The sequence below is a fragment of the Dicentrarchus labrax genome, unplaced genomic scaffold (assembly GCF_905237075.1).
Source record: "Dicentrarchus labrax unplaced genomic scaffold, dlabrax2021, whole genome shotgun sequence".
NCBI classification, from domain to species: Eukaryota; Metazoa; Chordata; class Actinopteri; family Moronidae; genus Dicentrarchus; species Dicentrarchus labrax.
Window position 1 is genome coordinate 25,986,841 of NW_026136714.1, and position 17,788 is coordinate 26,004,628.

General features: G+C 40.0%; 2 protein-coding genes across 4 annotated transcripts; both read right to left on the reverse strand.

The window, feature by feature from the left end:
* Positions 1-1,156: 1,156 nt before the first annotated feature.
* tm2d2 (TM2 domain containing 2) lies at positions 1,157-6,765 on the reverse strand. 2 transcript variants are annotated; one of them, XM_051421538.1, is made up of 4 exons: positions 6,367-6,764; positions 5,778-5,865; positions 5,583-5,698; positions 1,157-2,388 (listed from the first exon to the last, which is right to left on the reverse strand). In XM_051421538.1, exons 1-4 carry the CDS (start codon positions 6,651-6,653, stop codon positions 2,175-2,177), a joined length of 705 nt encoding a protein of 234 aa, XP_051277498.1. In that variant the 5' UTR covers positions 6,654-6,764; the 3' UTR covers positions 1,157-2,174. The 2 variants fall into 2 exon arrangements, with proteins under 2 accessions (XP_051277498.1, XP_051277499.1); XM_051421539.1 differs by lacking the exon at positions 1,157-2,388 and adding an exon at positions 2,408-2,858 and having other exon boundaries at positions 6,367-6,765.
* Positions 6,766-9,614: 2,849 nt separating this feature from the next.
* Positions 9,615-16,924, reverse strand: LOC127375563 (T-box transcription factor TBX3-like). 2 transcript variants are annotated; one of them, XM_051421535.1, is made up of 7 exons: positions 15,919-16,924; positions 15,558-15,825; positions 15,123-15,269; positions 14,953-15,029; positions 12,676-12,779; positions 12,096-12,553; positions 9,615-10,844 (listed from the first exon to the last, which is right to left on the reverse strand). In XM_051421535.1, exons 1-7 carry the CDS (start codon positions 16,254-16,256, stop codon positions 10,536-10,538), a joined length of 1,701 nt encoding a protein of 566 aa, XP_051277495.1. In that variant the 5' UTR covers positions 16,257-16,924; the 3' UTR covers positions 9,615-10,535. The 2 variants fall into 2 exon arrangements, with proteins under 2 accessions (XP_051277495.1, XP_051277493.1); XM_051421533.1 differs by having other exon boundaries at positions 12,090-12,553; positions 15,919-16,923.
* Between the last annotated feature and the right edge of the window lie 864 nt (positions 16,925-17,788).

Below are 17,788 nucleotides of genomic sequence, written 5' to 3' on the forward strand. Positions count from 1 at the left end.
ATCAGTTGGAGCACATTAAAACAGCAGAGAAAATAGAGATGTCAGAACGCCTCCAGTGGAAGAGGACAGTGAAGGGTCAAAGCTGAGCTGTTTGGTCACTTCATGTAGGATGTTGCCCTCAGGAGACTGTAGAATATTTCTAAGCCCGTTGCTCAGAGTTTAACTGTATGAAATAGTATGTGCGTGTGGGCAGTGACTGTTAACTAGGATGTATCACTCTGTGGTATGAGACTGGGATTGTACCTACACGACAAATGGATTCCAATGTACATTAAGACTTAAGATTTACACCAGACATCATCAAATCCTCAAACTCCCCAGGACATGTGGGCAACTGGGACCATGCTGATGGTGATGTGTGATGTGCTTCACTTTTCGGCTACGTTCACACTGCAAGCCTTAGCCTCAGATCTGACTTTTTTATCATTTGATAACACAAATTTATTCTGGTGTAAAATATCCGACCTGATCTGATTCAGACAAAATATGAATGTGACTAAAATCAGCATCATCAGATTCCATGAGATGTGTACTGTTCACACTACCATGATAAAAACAGATCTGAGTTATATATGAGCAAAAAAAAAAAAACTAATTTGGCCCTCTTGTGCCTGCAGTGTGAATGCAGCAGGATTTCAGGTCACTTTTACTGCAATTCAGTTCATTTGGTCCGAACATAAAAAAAAAAAAAAAAAAAGGTTGGTCTTCACACTGACCACGTTTACATGCACACTCATTTTCCACTATTATTCCAAATATGACAATATTCTTCAAGGGTCATGTTAACAGCATATCACCAGGTCACATTCCTGTAGCTAAAAACCTACTTGGCAATAAACAAATTCTGATTCTGATTCTATTGATATTCCTAATTAGGCCTCATTCTGAATGGGGCATTTTCCGATTAAGACTTATAGGGATATGCAGATATTATTCAGGTTTAGGAGCATCCTTTGCATTTGGAATATGCGTCTCATTTGGGGTTTCTACCACAGTTTGCCTGTAGCTCTGCACGCTACTAACTTATTCATCTTTGCTCACTACATCCTAACCTTTCATACCCTCAGGTGTGTAAAATGAGAGGTAAGACGTTCCTTTTTTCAAAATACAAAAATGTGAAATTACTGGTTATCTTACTGGTATCGGCTGTTAGAAGCAGGTAATTATCGGTTATTGTATCAGCTGAAAAGAAATCCATACTGTGCATCGCTAGTGGGAACATTGTCTTTTTCAGAATAAGGTCAAAGGGAATATTTTGTGCCCGTAAAGGTAGTCAGTGATAATCCCAAAAAAAGCAAAAGCTGTAGGCTCACTGATTGGACACATCCTGTGTCATTATTGTTATATGGACCATCATGGGGAAAATCAATGTTTAAAAATGACGGCAGTCTTGTTGAGCTTTACTGAGCCCTGTGTGTTTATTTATGTTCTCCTCCAGTGTCACAAAGAGCTCCTACAGAAATAACTGATGACTGTTACTAGAACAGACACTGGACCTTGGATATCACATAGTGACAAACAAGTAGAAAGGGAGAGAAAGAGGGTGTTTTGTACCATGCTCACACTTCCCTGTGGACTCTCGAGTGATGAGGAGGTTAGCCTCTACTAGTCCAGCTTGTTGTGAAGCCTAACGACCAACCGCTGGGTTTTATGATGGTTGGTAGTGTGTGACTCTAGCAGAAATCTAGACTAATACTGAACCCATCTACTGATCGTCCACAGGCAAGGAAGCAATCAAGCAATGTATGTATTTTTGCAAATGATTTGGTAACCGTGGTAACATACCACCGTATGAGTGCAGTCCCCAGTACATCGATTAAATCAGGAGTGTTGTGCTTGCGTCCGACCACATGAACTGAACTACAGGTGAGAAAAGTGACCTTGCCATCACTGTGAGTACAATAGTCATTCTTCTGCATTCTTAAAGTGGGAAATTTCAAGTGAATTATATTCGAATAAAATCAAATTAGGAGCCCTGAGAACCCAGTAGGAGTCCTCAGGAGGTCCCTGGACTCCACTTTGCACAGCAGAGCTGTAAATCCCCTTAGAACAAGCCAGCTCACAGATTCATATCCACGGCAGGCTGAGGACAATTCCCCGGAGTTCTCAATATTTAACTGATGATATCTGACTGAGAAGTGGCCAGAGTCCTCAGTCACACTCTGCTGTCGCTCTCAGTAGTAGGTGCACCAGTTGCTGTAATCGCTGGGCATCAGGCCACCAGTGATGAGCAGGATCAAGTCCACAAACCACCAGATTCCCAGGCCTCCCAGGGTGAGCAGCTTCCCGACAGCGGTGCCAGTGTGGCCCAGGCAGAACCGATCGACCCCAAAGCAACCCAGAAAAAAGGAGTACAGCAGCGTGGTGATGAAATAGTGCCCGGTGTATCTGTGCAAAACCAACAGCAAAATGTTCAAGAAGAGATTCAAGGCAATTTAATGTCAGCTGTAATGTCATTTCATGTTCATTTTATACCTTCAACCTTAATGATTTGTATGATTGCTGAACCTGCAGATGTCCAATGTAAAGTTGAATATGTTACAAAATAAATATAAGCACTAATATGATCATGATGAAACAAACCACAAGACTGTAAAAGAAGTTGGTGCAGAACACCTGCAGTTCTGATCTACAGAGTGTAAAAGCAACACCTGTTCTGTGCAACATCACAAGTGAACAGAAAGTGAACATTATAACATAATAGCATTTATCCAAGTACTACGCTGCTGTAGTGTCTTTGTGCAGGGGCTGCTTTGATTGTGTCCTGCCGCTGCATGGCTCTGATGTCCATGCAGTTACTACAGAGATTAACCTCATGTGCTGATGAATGCAGAGGGATGCTGGGAGAACATGGTGTACTGTGAAAACATGAGAAAAAAGTGGTGGTTCTATACATTTGTAAACATTGCCCTCTAGTGGTGAGGTCCTGATACCAAAGATGTTCATATGAATTAAGTGAATTTGAGTTTTAGATATATGTACAGCTACAGTGCACATTGTATGGGTAGAAACATCTCTGACAGTGAATGTCTGTTTGATACCAATATTTGATCTATTTAGTTACATTTGAGTGTGTGTATGCATCAGCCTCAGTACTCATGTCTGGGTCTTATCTATGTACACTGTTTTTAATCTCTGCTGCCGTCATCGCCCAATGTCCATGCAACTAATTCAACTCAACTAATAGCACACATTTACTGTTTACATGGCTAGCCCCTGGAGATGCATCATCTCATTTTCAACAGGGTCTGTGCCATTACATTTAATAACCTTTACGTTATTCTATATGTTTTCTATATGTTTTTATATGTTTTTTTAGAGACGAAAAGAACTGAGAGGCTAATCTGATAAGAGTGTCTCAGTAAAGGGTATAGGACTGTAACAAGACTAAAGGTCTACAGCCATGCTAACGGCTCTGTGAGGCTGCACTAAATGCTAAACATCAGCATTCTTCCATAATCACAATGACAACATTAACCTGCATTGCTAAGCAGCTATATCATTTATCATGTTTAGTATACCATGCTAACATTTTCTAATTAGTAACAAACACAGCAATAAGTGCAACCGAGGCTGATGGGAATTGGGGCCGAAACTAATGATTATTTATTAATCCGTCAATCAGGTACATTGTGTGGGAATATCATTAGTGTTGCTGGTTTTTAGTTATACCACTATAAGACCGCTGCACTGATGCTTAGACATTACAATACTTTACAGGCACAAAGGCTGTGCAATTGCATGTCTGTCCATTTCAGAGATCCCACTTGTTTTAACAGAACATTTTCCAGACGTTTTTCTTGACAATTCCGGACAGCTCACAGTTATAGAATTTACCTTTAGGCCTCGTATTCACTTGAGTTTTATGCCTATTTTTTAATGATGCAGGGTCCATAATGAAGTGTTTCGGTTTCATTACGATGCCAAAAGATCGCTCCAAGTCCCTTCCACTGTGCGTCTGGTGTGAACAGCTAGACTGACTGATATGGCCGAAATGAAAAGGGAGCTTTTAAAACGTATTTCCGCTCCGCTTCATGTCTAATAAACCCACTTTGAGGTGTCGTGCCGCGCAGCTTATCCTACCAACACTCAAGTTTCAGACAGAATGCACACCCAGGTTTTACGTAGGGGATCTGAGTGAGGATATTTCCAGGATAATGTAGATTACTTCCAGGACATTCGGTCATTTTAATCAATTTCCAGGTATTTCAGGAAGTGTGGGAACCCTGCATTTCTTTGTTCATCTGTGACCAAGCCATCTCAGAAACTATTGGCTAGACTGGTAACTATATCATGCATCAGAAAGAAAGCTATTGATTTTGGTGCCAACAACGGGTTCAACTTTCCATTCCCTAATGAGTGTACCTCCTGGCCTGTCTCTCACACAAACAATATCTGAGAAAGAAGCCCATTGATTTTAGTGAGCTCATGACCTTCCTTCTAGCATCACTATCAGGCCTAACTTTGGCTACTCTTACATAACTGACTGCAAAGGCAATGGTGGTGATTACTCGGCTCCAGCAGAGCTCTGCACTCTGTGGGTTGATTTCTTTACACCATCACAGACACATACAGTATATACACCAACACATGGCCACTTATTTTTATTAAACTGAGCCAAGAGCAATAAAAGACTGAGGGCAACTTTCCCTTCTCACATCCCTGCTCTCTCATATGATTTATGTAGAAATCATATAAACAGCCCAGTTTCTTTAACTCATAACAAAGCAAGCTGTTACATCTTACATAAATCCATCATCCAATGTGCTGTCATCCAGCATGTCACTTGCTTAATATGAGAGGGAAAAAACTACACTCACTTGAAATGTTAAAGATGAGGTGGGACCTACTAATAAAGCAAAGACTAAAAGATTTGACATCGTCTTCATTCCATATTTGGTAGGTGAGGTACTAGAGCGGGCCAGTTAGATTCTACATACATATATAGTTACAACTGCAATGGTTATTTTCATTATTGAGTCATTTGTAGATTACTTTTTTTGTCTTAATCTACAATTTGTTAAGTCTATAAAATGTCAAAAAATATATCACTATTTCCAAGACCCCATTTTAAATTGTTTGTTTAGTCGGTAACTCAGAGGCAATTTAACTAAATCTGAGAAACAATTACGGCTGGTACAACATGTAGAGTATAATACAATGTGATTGTAATTGTTTTTCACTGCTTTCCCTAATAACTAAAAGGGTACTAATGAATGTAAAATAGATGAGTGGGCTGATTATGGATCGGAAAGATAAAGAACAGTACGTGTTAAATGATAAATCCTTTTTAAAATGTGTTTTCATTTCCTGTTGATCATACAGACGCAGGCTGTGTGCTTCTTTGTTTACAGTGCAGTTAACTGGTAAAGCCAAAGAATATGAAAGAAAAAAGAAATAGTTGAAATTTTACCTGAATACTAAATTCAAACATCAGCTCATTGAAGAGCCATATTCCAACACGTATGCATGTGTTTTACCGGATGAAGCATTAAACTAATATAGCTCTGCATGGGGTTTGGCATGACATTATTGGTACATTTAGATTTATACAGTTGTGTGTCCAGCAGAGTATCCCTTACTTGATGCACGGTACGTGTCCTCTGAGGAATTCTCTGGGTCCGGCACACTCTATTTCATCAAGTGCAGTGCACATAACCTGGGTGTAGTTCGCATCTTTTCGAGTCTGGCCACCCCACTAGAGATAAAAACAGTAAATAAGTTAAGTGCTGCTGAGGGATTACCAACATTAGACGTTCTTAAGAAATAAAACTTACCCCAACACAGCCGTGGCCCAGCTCCTGATGGGCACTGTGGTTGCCTGCGTGATCTACAGGGTCTTGACAGTAGATGAACTCCTCCGGCCTTCATCACAATGTATAACCAAAGACAGAGAGTCAGGGATGGAGTATGGCGTTGCTGTGAAAATGACTGATTTTGCCTAAAACAGGCACTCGCCAAACTCCATTCATAAAATTTGACAGTTAATAAACGCCTGATTTATTGCAAAAATGCATACCAAGTTAAAGATGACTTAAGGCCTATTGCTCATTATTAAGCTTTTACAGTAAATTCGGCAATAAATACATGACTAATGAACTAAACGTACAGTCCATAAGAGCTGTTTAACACGGGAGAAAGTGGAAGATAGACTCGTTTTAGTTGACCTTATGTCATATACGTTATATTCTAAAAGTATTCCCGCAAATGTTCCATTTTATGGGAACCACTTTATCCATGTACACATGAGCACGGTGCAGTGTTAACACATCTGAAGCCGTTTGCTGGGTCACGACAGCGACTGCACGTAGCATTAGCCACCATGCTAACGAGCGGGCTCCGGTAGGAGTGCGGTCCGTTACTCACAGATAGCTGCAGAGGACCACCGGTGACGGCGGCCGGTACTCATACGGCTCTGTGTGATTCGTACTCTCCACATATTTCACCGTTTCGGGCTGCTCGCTGGACGGCAGCGCTGTGGCTCCCTGGCCAGGAGGAGGAGGAGGAGGAGGAGGAGGAGGGGGGGAGGAAGAGGCAGGAGTCTCCGTCGTCGTCGAGTTTTGGGAGTGAATTCCTTCCAGACATTGTAACAGAACCACCGTCAGGAGCAGCAGGAACTGTCCACACAGCAGAATATAGCTCAGTGAAATCATTGTCCCCCTCAGAAACCTACAGCGACCCTCGGTACGCAGCCGTTCGCGGCTAGCAGCAACATTAACGTACGAAGGTTTGTTTGGGTCGCCTGTGTGTGACGTCGTCAAAAAGCGCGTGGGGTGCTAAATACGGTAAATAGGGATGAAGTCCGGCAGCAGGGGGCAGCAACGGAAAGACTGAGGACGGACAGTAAAGGACGTACGGTAGGAATTAATACATGAATAAGTAAGTAAATAAATACATATTTTAGTAAATAAAAAGGCTATTTCCGCAACTGTACATGTAATATAACATATCTACCTTTATTTATTTATGCTGATGGGATTTGTTGTTCTTCAGTAGGCTGGACTCAGTCAAACTGTTGGGTTTGGGTTTTTGCTTTTTTTGCCCCCAGGTTTGGGGGGAGAGGGGAGAGAAACAGAGAGAGAGAGAGAGAGAGGATCCATCACATAAAATTGGTGCTGTATATAAATCAGATGCCCAGACTTGATTGCCTGTCCCTCTCCAGGGCTGCTTATAGAGCAATATTCATGGAGTGTTCAGAGGGCTGCTGGGAGACTTTCAGGGGTGGCAGAAATATATGCTGATTAAATAGCAAACAATCACATATGTCAATATTTGTTTAGTAAAGACCCCAAATGAAGATATTTGAACTCAAAAACATTACATTATTGTGGCATATTAGTATGGCGTTGAATAGAAATATCTAAAAGTGGCAGTAGAAATCAATTCATTAAAGTATATGTGTTAAGTTATTTTTAGAATGAATAGAAAAAATAAAAAAAAACTTTGATCCACTCTTGTCAAAAGATATAATATTCAAAAGATGAGTCAATAGTCAAAACATACAAAGAGAAAGGAAAGCACAAAAACAGTACAACAGTTTTTATTATTGATCTGTCTGACATGTTATTTTAGGAATCCTAACATCCCACTTGCTAGCAAAATGTCCCTGTCGCTTCAGGATACTTAAATGAATGATGTAATATTAACTATCATAGATTGTATGCAGTCTATGAGAACTATCTGTAAGATAAGCTGAATCCCTCTCTGTCTGACACCACATACTTACTCTCCAGAATAAATCTTCATTAAACAAAAAATTCTAGTTTCTATAAAACGTCATGTTGTTGATATAACATTTAAACAATGAACTTAGTTCAGGGCAAGGTCATGGCAAAACATTCCGTCACCTAAAATATGAAAATTTGTATGTGACTTCAAACAATGCAGCCGCCTAGATCTTGTGAGGTTATTGTTGCTTCCATTTGCGTGACATCAGAGCTAGTCAGGATCAGGTTGGACAGAAATGTAAGGGACACACGTTGTGCAGAGTCCAGGCTCATGTTGAACCAAGCACAACCTGCTTAGCTGGAAAATGAAGCCAACACGAAAATAACAAAAACTGCAGTTCCTCAAACAGCCACTCGAGGCTGGCTACAGAAGTGAGTGGATCTCCATAAGGCCCCCTACATTACAGCAGAAATAAACATGTGTCCACGTCTACCCTTTTTTGGATTCACTGAGAGCCGGTGGAGTCAGGACTGCCAAGACTGAGCCCACCACACTGAGCTTCACTGTAACTCATGAAAACATAGGGCTACTTTACCGTTCAGTAACTCATTCAGTTACTTAGTCTACAGAATTTTATTTACTTACTTCTTGAATCATCTTTGGATAATGTATGGGCCCCAAGCAGAGGAAAGCCCTTTAAATATCTGGACTAAAATGCCCTTTGTGATCCTTTATTAAACTATTTAACATTTGATTTCATACTACTGTGGTTGTGAAACATGTTTTAATAAATTAGATACATTTGTTAGACGTATTGATTTCAGAGGCAGTGGCAGTGGGGATTGCTAGATAGCAGGCAGGTGTTTAGTTTGCGGATGATGAGCAGGTGTGCAGAGAGCAGAGCCAGGAACCAGACTGACGAAGAGGAGACCACGCCCAGACACAAACACCGACACAGAGACAGACAGGGGAGAAGGAGACCCAGGGAAATAGGGAAACAGAAACAACAAAAGGCAGTGGTCTTCAGCACCTTTCTCGTGACTCCCTATTGCTATATATAAAATGTTATGGAAACGGATAACGCTTATTTTTTAACATTTTCATTTACAGTATCATTGTTGTACATTTTTAAAAACATTTTGCCAACTAAGTGCCTTTTGCTGTATATATTTTGCCAATATTGGTGGCTTCTAGTCTATAGTCTTGATCCGTGGTGAGGACAGGTCAAATATCCATACATATACATAAAAGACAGGGGTAAATAAATATTTCCAATATAGTGTCTTTTTGGTAACAGCACCAACACCTGCAGCGTGTGATAGTGTCTGAATGGCTGAGGACAGGACATGAATTCAAAAGCCAAATACTCAAGAGGGTTATTATAAATCCAAGTTTTAATAACATTTGCAGCATGTGTAAAGTTGTTTTTACATTTCAAAATGTGGCACTGCTGGCCTGTAGGTTGGTGTTCAATCCTCGTGTCCCCCTGTCCACATGTCCAACTGTTTTTGAGCAAGACACTGCACCACAAATAGTTTCAGCGGTGTATATATGCCAGGAAACAACTCAAGAGGCGAAAAAGCTGTCTGCCAGATTAATGTAGTTTATAGCATAACATTGGTTCTTTAAAGGTCCTGAAAACCTATTCTGTCAGTTTGTTGCTTACTATGAGTGATGGGGTCCTACATGAACACACTATGTTCTGTCAAAGTTAGAACAGTTTGGGTTATTTAACATGAGAGATTTCTGTATTTCTTTTTTCCTCTGAGCTCTTCTCACGGATTTGAAGTGGGCGGGGCTCTCTTGCAAAGAATGGGTTGTTGGTCACTTTCAATCAAATTTGATCAAATAAATATACCTAAAAATATTTTTGGACCTTTTTTTACTTTGAGGGGTGGGGCTTAGGAAGGGTTAATTACACAAATTTATTTGATCAGTCAGATCAGTTTTTCAAGTGTGTGTGTGTGTGTGTGTGTGTGTGTGTGTGTGTGTGTGTGTGTGTGTGTGTGTGTGTGTGTGTGTGTGTGTGTGTGTGTGTGTGTGTGTGTGTGAGAAGTTGTCTAATAACTCTTCAGGGAGTTTCACTGTTGAAAAGCATGGAACAATCTTCATATGGTTCAACTTTTTTGTTTTTAATGAGTAATTTACTTAGCTTTATTGTTATTTAATATGCCAAACTTAACTCAGGAATGTGTCAGTTAAATGTTTCTGGGTTCAAATGTGCCGTTAACTCAGCCTCTTTATAATCCACCAAGCAGCACCTAATTCCAATAAAATCACAATTTACAGGTCCAGTGTGTAGTATTTAGTGGCATTTAGCGATGAAGTTGCACACAGCTCAGCCTTCCAGGTGTGTAGAAGAAACTACAGTGGGAGCAAAACTCATGAATGCCAAAGGCCCTATCTAGAGCCAGTGTTTGGAACCACCCTGTAGAAACATGGTGGTTCAACATGGAGGCCTCTGTAAAAGAGGACCTACTCCCTCTGTAGATATGAACAGGTCATTCTAAGGTAACAAAAACACAATGATTCTTATTTTCAGGTGATTATACACTAATGAAAACATACCTATGAATATTATATTCCATTTCTGACAGTAGATCCTCCTAAATGTTACACACTGGACCTTTAATATCTTGTTCATGAACTAAGTGACATTTGTCGGAATAAAATGCTCTTTGCACCACAGTGATTCAGTCTTTAGCAATGTTGTCAATAAAATGCAGATGTATGAGACTTTACCAATACATATTTAGTGTCATTCCCATGAGAAAACAACCTTTAGACTCTGAACTGTAGGTTGGAAATGGGCAGACCACATGCAGGGACACTTAAGAGCAACAGCAACTGCTGTCAAGTCAGTAATTTCACCCGGTTTGTGACTCGTCTTGACTGCAGTCAATTTCAGCTTCATCCACTGAGTTCTTCTGGTCGGTTTTGGGTGCCATTAGCAAATGAGGGGTGAGATATTTCAACCCACTACCACCACCACCCACAGGAGGAATAGATGCAGATATCATCGGAGAGGTGAAGTAGTCCCGGCTGTGGGTGCTTGCATAGGTTCTGAAATCCACTCGAGAGCGCCCCGGTGGGACGAGGTACTGGGCTGACGCTGCAGAGAAGGTGGAGTAGGGATAAAACAGAAATCCTCCAAAGTGTGAAAGGCTCACCAGGTCCTGTTAACAGGGGGGGAAAAAGCTGCAGTAGGTCATTTCTATAAAAATAACTTTTTGATATATTTTCTTTAACTTTCTCCTATATCCTGACAGTAGAACATGAGACAGATAATCTGTGAAACAATCAGGTTCCTCTGGCTCCTCCTAGTGCTCCTAATGGTATTTGTAAGAATCCACCAGGCCTGAACGGAAACAACCAATTAGAGCCAAGAAAGATAGAAAGATGCTTTGGGTTGGAAGTATGAAGATAGTTAGTTGATTGTCATTTCCAGCAACGGTATTTGACAATTTCGGAATGAGACTATCAACTGTAAAATAACACTGATTCTTCTTCTTCTGATGACTTGATGTTTTCCGAACAAACAACAACAAAAACAACAGAATATCATACAATTACCCAGATTTTTGTTTTTACAGTTTAGTTAGAAAATGAACTTTTTCACAGAGGAAAATCCAGATTTTCAGGTAATTCATATTTAAACTACCTTGCAGCTGGGATTCGTGTTATAATAACCATTGACATTACAATACGGTGGATTCTTGCAAATACCATTAGGAGCACTAGGAGGAGCCAGAGAGACCTGATTTTTTCACAGATTATTTTTCATAAATATATATATTTTATATGTAATATATATATAAATATATAAAGCTTTAAAATATTTAAGGTGCTTTACTTTACGCTACTTTCTACTGCAACTCCATCAGAGGAAAATATTGTACTTTTCACCACTAAATTTTGACAGCTGTAGTGACATTGCAAAAATAAAATTATACATCAAAAACAATGATGAGTTTTTAAAATAGTTTACAGTGACAATGCAATTTCACTACATTACAGATACAAATCTTGTCGTTTTTATGTAGCCTATTTGCACTTTTACTTTACTTTTTTATTTCTTTTACTTTTAAAATTGTTTATGAAGTAGTTAATGGTGAGTTGAAAAGGACACCATGTCGACTGGCTACAGTATAACACATTATTAAGCATCAGTTCTAATAATAATCCATTATTATAATATATAATATAACACTTCCAGGGGCCATTATCTTGTATAATGACTTCTTTAACTTTTGGTACTTTAAGTATATTTTACTTCTTCTGTATTTAAACTTAAGTATGTTAAGTTAAGTTTGAATGCAGGATATTTTATTTTATTGGGGTATTTAGTAGTATGATCCAGATTCTTCTTTCAGCACTGGAGAACTATGTGTTTTGACAAGCTTTGTCGGTCGTGTGTGTACCTGTACCAGCGGGTGCTGCTGAAGGCTGATGGGAAACCCCGGAGTCCCTGGGGCCCTGACAGGTGCTGCCATGGTCAGTCCACACGGCACTGTTCTGTCCACAGTGGCACAGCTGTTCCAGGTGTTCACCTGGGCTGAGGGGAGGAGGCCGTTGGGGATACTTGGATCCAGCAGATGTTTGTGTAATTCCGATGGATAAACGCAGCTGTGTGGGAAATCGCTGCATGATTTGCACAATTGTTCCTTCTCTGAGTCTTGTGGCTCACAGCGACCCGCTCCATCAGTTAATGTACTGATGGCGTGGCTAAGTCTAATCTCTCTCTGTGTCCCAGCTGGAGTCTGTGCTGTCCTTTCTGTTAAGGAAACCGTTGGCTCTGTTTCAGATTCTCGGTGGGTTTTGTGCACCTCTCGACCAGAATTGTCCTCAGCATTGTCATCTTTGTCACTGTCACTTTCAAGAGCATCTGAGAAGGAAGAATTGATAAACAGGAAAGTCCGTTTTGAATTAATGTTTGTAGACTCACAGAATGTTACATATTGACAAAATGAGGATTATACAGATCTGTGAAAAACACATTATCTGTACCTGAAGATTTGAAATTGTCCGAATATCGTGCAGATGAATCTTTTAGATGTTCAGATTCAGTCATCCGCATCTCCTTAGACTTTTGTGATGAATGTTGTAGTTTCCTGATGGGACAAAAGAAGGGAAAGGAATTGACTGAATCATTTCGTTGAACCAAAAAACAATCAATAATGACACAATTATTTCAGAATCATTCTGAATCAACTGGAAGAGGAACATTTCTGCTGCTTAGTCACCCTCTCCTTAACAAATGTTTAATGGAGTATTGTTTGTCTGTTCAGAGTTGACATCAGTGGAGGGGCTGTTCAGTATAAAATAAACCTGCTGGAAACAGGAGCATCATGTTGACTTTTACAGGCTTGGACATTGGGATTTTCTCTATGTGATGTTTAAGTTGATGTTTGTGGTTATGGTGATGAAGTTTTAATTTGCAATAAGATGGCTGCACCCTATAGCTTTGGAGACCGCTCTCTGTGGTTGTACAGCAGTGTAGTGCAGGCTATTTGCAGGTACACGGAGCAGCCAACCTGCCCTGTTGTTTATAGTCATGAATTAGGCTCATGTAGGACCAGTAATATTTGCAAACTGCCACTTGACAAATAATGTTAATTTTATTATGGTCGCACACTATCTGCTGCAAATCAGCTGTTCCAAGAGATAGTTTGCAAATTACTGGCCCATAGACTACTTCCAAGGTGAGAAAATAGTTATAGTTATAGTTTTTCATGTCTGGAGGGACTATGGGATACGTATGGAAGCCCATTTCCACCAATGTGATAAAAAAAAGGATTCTGTAATTCATTATAATGAGAAACCTCAATATTTTGACTTTGTATCTCTGAGATACTGAGTCATTATTTTAAGATTATTGTTTTTTTTTCTGTCACATTGGTGAAATGGGCTTGCGTAGATAAAGAATAGTTTGCTTAAAATGGATAGTTATGTGTCATCTGCCTGTGGGTCAGTATTGATTGCAAAACCTGCTCTTCTTCTGTGGCTAATGTTAATTTCCTAATGACCCTTACTCTCTAAAGTCAAGCAGCAAAAGTTATGTGACAATGTGCAAATACTGCTGGCTGAACTGAGTATGTCATACATGTCCCTGTTTATAACACAGGGCCTTTATCCTTTTCTGGACCACCGCTTTAAAAAGAGGTGTTCTGGCGTCACTACACCACTGCTAAAACGCATAGGATAAACACAATGCATGCAGGCAATTCAGATAAGAATTGTTATTACAGCAGCTTCTGTCAACATAATGCTCAAGGTGAAAATACCCCAAATTATTCTGTAATTTAGTATTATTCTGTTGTTTCGTCAAAATAAAACAAAGTTTTCCAGATATTTGAGTATATCTGAAACGACTGACAGAAAATTTGATAATCAGTTAATTGTTATGCTCTTTATTTGAGGACATCACCAGGAACCTGTGGTAGTGTTTTGAGAGTCAATATTTTTAAATCCTACTATTTTTAATTCAATAAATTATTCAGTATATTTCCTGATCAGAAAAACAGGATTCACACAAATATCAGAGCTTCATGTAGCTTAAAAATATCATATTTAACTGAATAAATAAAAAATATGATAAATCTGAATTATTTAGACAGACTTTTATTTGTGTGATTTACTCAAGCACTGTAGAAGAATCATTTGGAAGTTTTTTTACTGCTCTGTACTTCTACTCTTCTAAAATAGTACTCTTTTACTCTGCTATATTTATGTGATAGCTGCAGTTAGTAGTTACTTTGCAAAGTAAAGTGTTTACACAAGAAACATTTCTTTACAATAAACTACCCAACAGTATTAAAATGAGCCAGCTGCAACCTTGATGCATCAGTACAAATAATCCATAATATAATGACTATAATAACTCACATACTACACTACTACTACTACTACTACTACTAATAATAATAATAATAATAATAATAATAATAATAATAATAATATAAGGGGCCATTCTGCATGATGTATACTTTTACTTTTTATACTTAGCAATTTGCAGGATGTTGCTTTTACCCAAGTAGATATTTGAGGGCAGAAATGATGTAATAAGGTAGGCTAACTTTACATTTTTGCTTAATGAAATACTTATTAATAATATTTAATTCAATGACTGCTATCCGCACAGACAGAGCACATGGAGCTGGATTATAATTAAGAAAAAAAAAGGCCTCCATCCTATAAAGCAAATCCGGCTTTTGCATACTGCAACAAAACATTAAAGCTTTATTTTGTAATTAACTTGATGAATAACTTTAACGAATGACTTGCCTCTTTTCCCGTCGTCCGTTGCCCGTGTCTCGGAATCCCTTCGCGAAAGGATTATTGTCTATTTTCAGCTGAGTGATCTGAAAATTGTTGCAATGGAGGGGTGATTATGATCATAAACTTAACCATAAATCTTTAAAAATCCCAGTTGTGAGAGTGCCGGTTGGTTGTACCTTGTCGTTTTGGTAAGCTGTCACTGCGATGAACTCTGTCTCGGAGAAGACATATGTCCTAAAGGTGCTGTAGGGCAGCTTCAGGATGTCATTTGCCTTCACTATATGAAACCGTGGCTGGTATTTGTGCATCGAGTTGAGAATTGTCTGCAAATCAAAAATGTTAAAGTTAAAACCATATTTGGGGAAATAAAAAACGTGTATTTGTTTTGTTTTGTGGTTTTAAAGAGAAAACTAAACTAAAATTTTTACAGCAATAAAGATATACTAAAATCATTTTAAATTCAACATAATTACTTTCTTAACAGCAAATCTACTGTTTTTAAGTGTTTGAGACACACTCCTACTGCGCGCCTTAAACAGATTCCTTTCTTGGTTATTAAAGCCTGAAGTTTGTAAAAAAAAAAAATTGCTCAAATTAAAATCCACACTTACAAATCCATGCTTATCCGATATGTTGTTGGTCAGTTTCAGTTTGTGGAAGTTGACCACTTTAGACATCCACTGCTCGCCTGTGGCCGGGCTGTCCGGGTGGATGTACATGCGCCTGGGCATCTCCGGGTCCGCCTTTCCCGCCACCATCCAGCGGGAGTTATGAAACTTATACCTGCAGTCATCCGCCGTCACGATGTCCATCAGGAGAATGTATTTGGCTTTTCTGTCCATCCCGGTGCACCTGGCCTTGAGCGGCGGAAACATGCGCCTGCGGGGAGAAGAGATGACGGCGTGAAGCATGCGCTCATTAAAACACAGTCAAACTGTCCATCCGTGCCTAATTATTACACATTTACTGTACCTCCCAGATTTTGTAATGACCATTTCAGTGCCGCATTTGTGGAACTGTCTCCAAAGCTCGCTGGCTTCCAGATAAACTTTCGGCTCATCCTCTGGCACTTCCCCTCCCTCCAGAATCTCGGGAGGCCTGCACAAAATCAGAGACTGTTCCGTTGGCGACGTGTGAATCATCGGTTCCGCGCTGCCATCCAAACTGGGATCTGATGATCCTCGGGAGGATAAAGCGATGGCTGAGAACAGCGAGGGTCCGGCCAAGATAGCCCCGTGACCGGCCACATCCCGGACTGGAAAGGCCTGCGGTACCTCGCCTGGGACGCACGGCCCCGAAAAGCTGCGCATGGTCTCCACAGGAAAAATCAACTTTTACGCACGACTGTGGTTGGATAACACTTTTACGCCACGTTGATACCTGCAGGGTAAACGTATCTGCATACTTTTAAAGCCACTAAACGCAATGAACGTCGCAGCTTTATCACTATTTTTGCTTTTTCTCTGGATGTCTTGTCTTAGAAAAATCCAGCCTACTGTCCAGTGCGCTCTGATGCTTCCCAGCCTGTGTCCAAGCTGATTTGCTCCTTGACACGTTTGGACGCGGGATGACACCCAGCAGTGGGTGGAGTTTCCCTGGTATTGCGCTAAAGTGCAGGGAAATGCTTCCTCAAGTTTCTTTACTGGCTGATGAAGCTGTTTTGGGGTTAAAACACCCACATAGAACACTTTATTACGGAAAAAGATAGCATCTCTTACTTTGTTCCCCTCAGTTTATATCAAGCTATATCAGACTCTTATGTGTGTTGACCCATCTGAGGGTCCCCCATAAACACTGTGATCATCACCATCATGAAATATAAGTGACAACCCAGCCTTCTGGTACACAGACACTGACTTTCTGTCCTCCCACATCATTCCAGGGCCCTGTGGTTTGATTAGCTCCACTGATGTGGTCTCTCCTCCCATACAGCGCTGCACGCAGGGATTCAGCTCTGTAGAAGTACAGCCTCTGCCAGCGATTGTCCCCGGCTGGATTAGGCTCTGGGTTTGGTTACAGGCTTTTTATTGCTCAATGGTCCATGACAGCGGAGGAACGTCCCAGGGAAAACTTTCTGTGAGTGAGGGCGGCAGGTTCAGGATACGCATGTGCCACCCGTGATGTGCAGCACTGCAGGGGCTCAACATTATGTCAACATGAGGAGCTCAATATGAAAACCATAAAGTGTGAAGAAAGACAATCACTCTACATTTTAATACAACAAAGCAATCAATATTACTAAAATTAAAGGTTAGCAATAAATGTTTTGAAATGGTAATCAGCCACAACAATGATTTTCATATTCATGTAGCATTTAAGAACACATCACCACTATCCGATCAATTATTCTCATATTTGAGTTTACATTAACACAAATTTCAGCTATACAAAACAAAATCAAACAGTGTCTGAGCCTAGTTCACTCTTGACCTGGGACACTCACTAACTTGAGAAATATTCAAAAGTATTCTTAACTCTTACTAATGCTTCAGTATCTTGTGGCCTTTACTGGTTTTATGTATCTTCATCTGTTGATGAAGGTGTCAGGATGTGACTGAAAGCTCAGGGACAAATCTAGAAAGTGAAGCATGAGCAAAGCGTCTTTCTGTCTTTCTCAGCTCTGATTGGTTGTTTGTGTTCAGGCCCGGTGGATTATTGCAAATGCCTTTAGGAGCACTAGGAGGAGCCAGAGGGACCTCTCACAGATTATCTGTCTCATGAACTACTGTCAGGATATAGTGAAAGTTACATTTTTATATAAGGTACCTACTAAGTGTGTATTAAACAAACCATGCACCAGGCAAGAATGTCACTCTTGGAAGATTAAAACAAAAAATCCTGG

Excerpts from the sequence above, each read along its gene's own strand:
- tm2d2 (XM_051421538.1), bottom strand. The coding sequence starts at position 6,653 with ATGATTTCACTGAGCTATATTCTGCTGTGTGGACAGTTCCTGCTGCTC. Across the intron at positions 5,866-6,366 it reads GTGGTCCTCTGCAGCTATCT|GCCGGAGGAGTTCATCTACT; the intron begins GTGAGTAACGGA and ends ATTGTGATGAAG. Across the intron at positions 2,389-5,582 it reads GGACACGTACCGTGCATCAA|ATACACCGGGCACTATTTCA; the intron begins GTAAGGGATACT and ends GGTTTTGCACAG.
- LOC127375563 (XM_051421533.1), bottom strand. The coding sequence starts at position 16,256 with ATGCGCAGCTTTTCGGGGCCGTGCGTCCCAGGCGAGGTACCGCAGGCC. Across the intron at positions 15,270-15,557 it reads TATCGGATAAGCATGGATTT|ACAATTCTCAACTCGATGCA; the intron begins GTAAGTGTGGAT and ends TTTGATTTGCAG. Across the intron at positions 12,554-12,675 it reads GGACAATTTCAAATCTTCAG|ATGCTCTTGAAAGTGACAGT; the intron begins GTACAGATAATG and ends CTTCCTTCTCAG.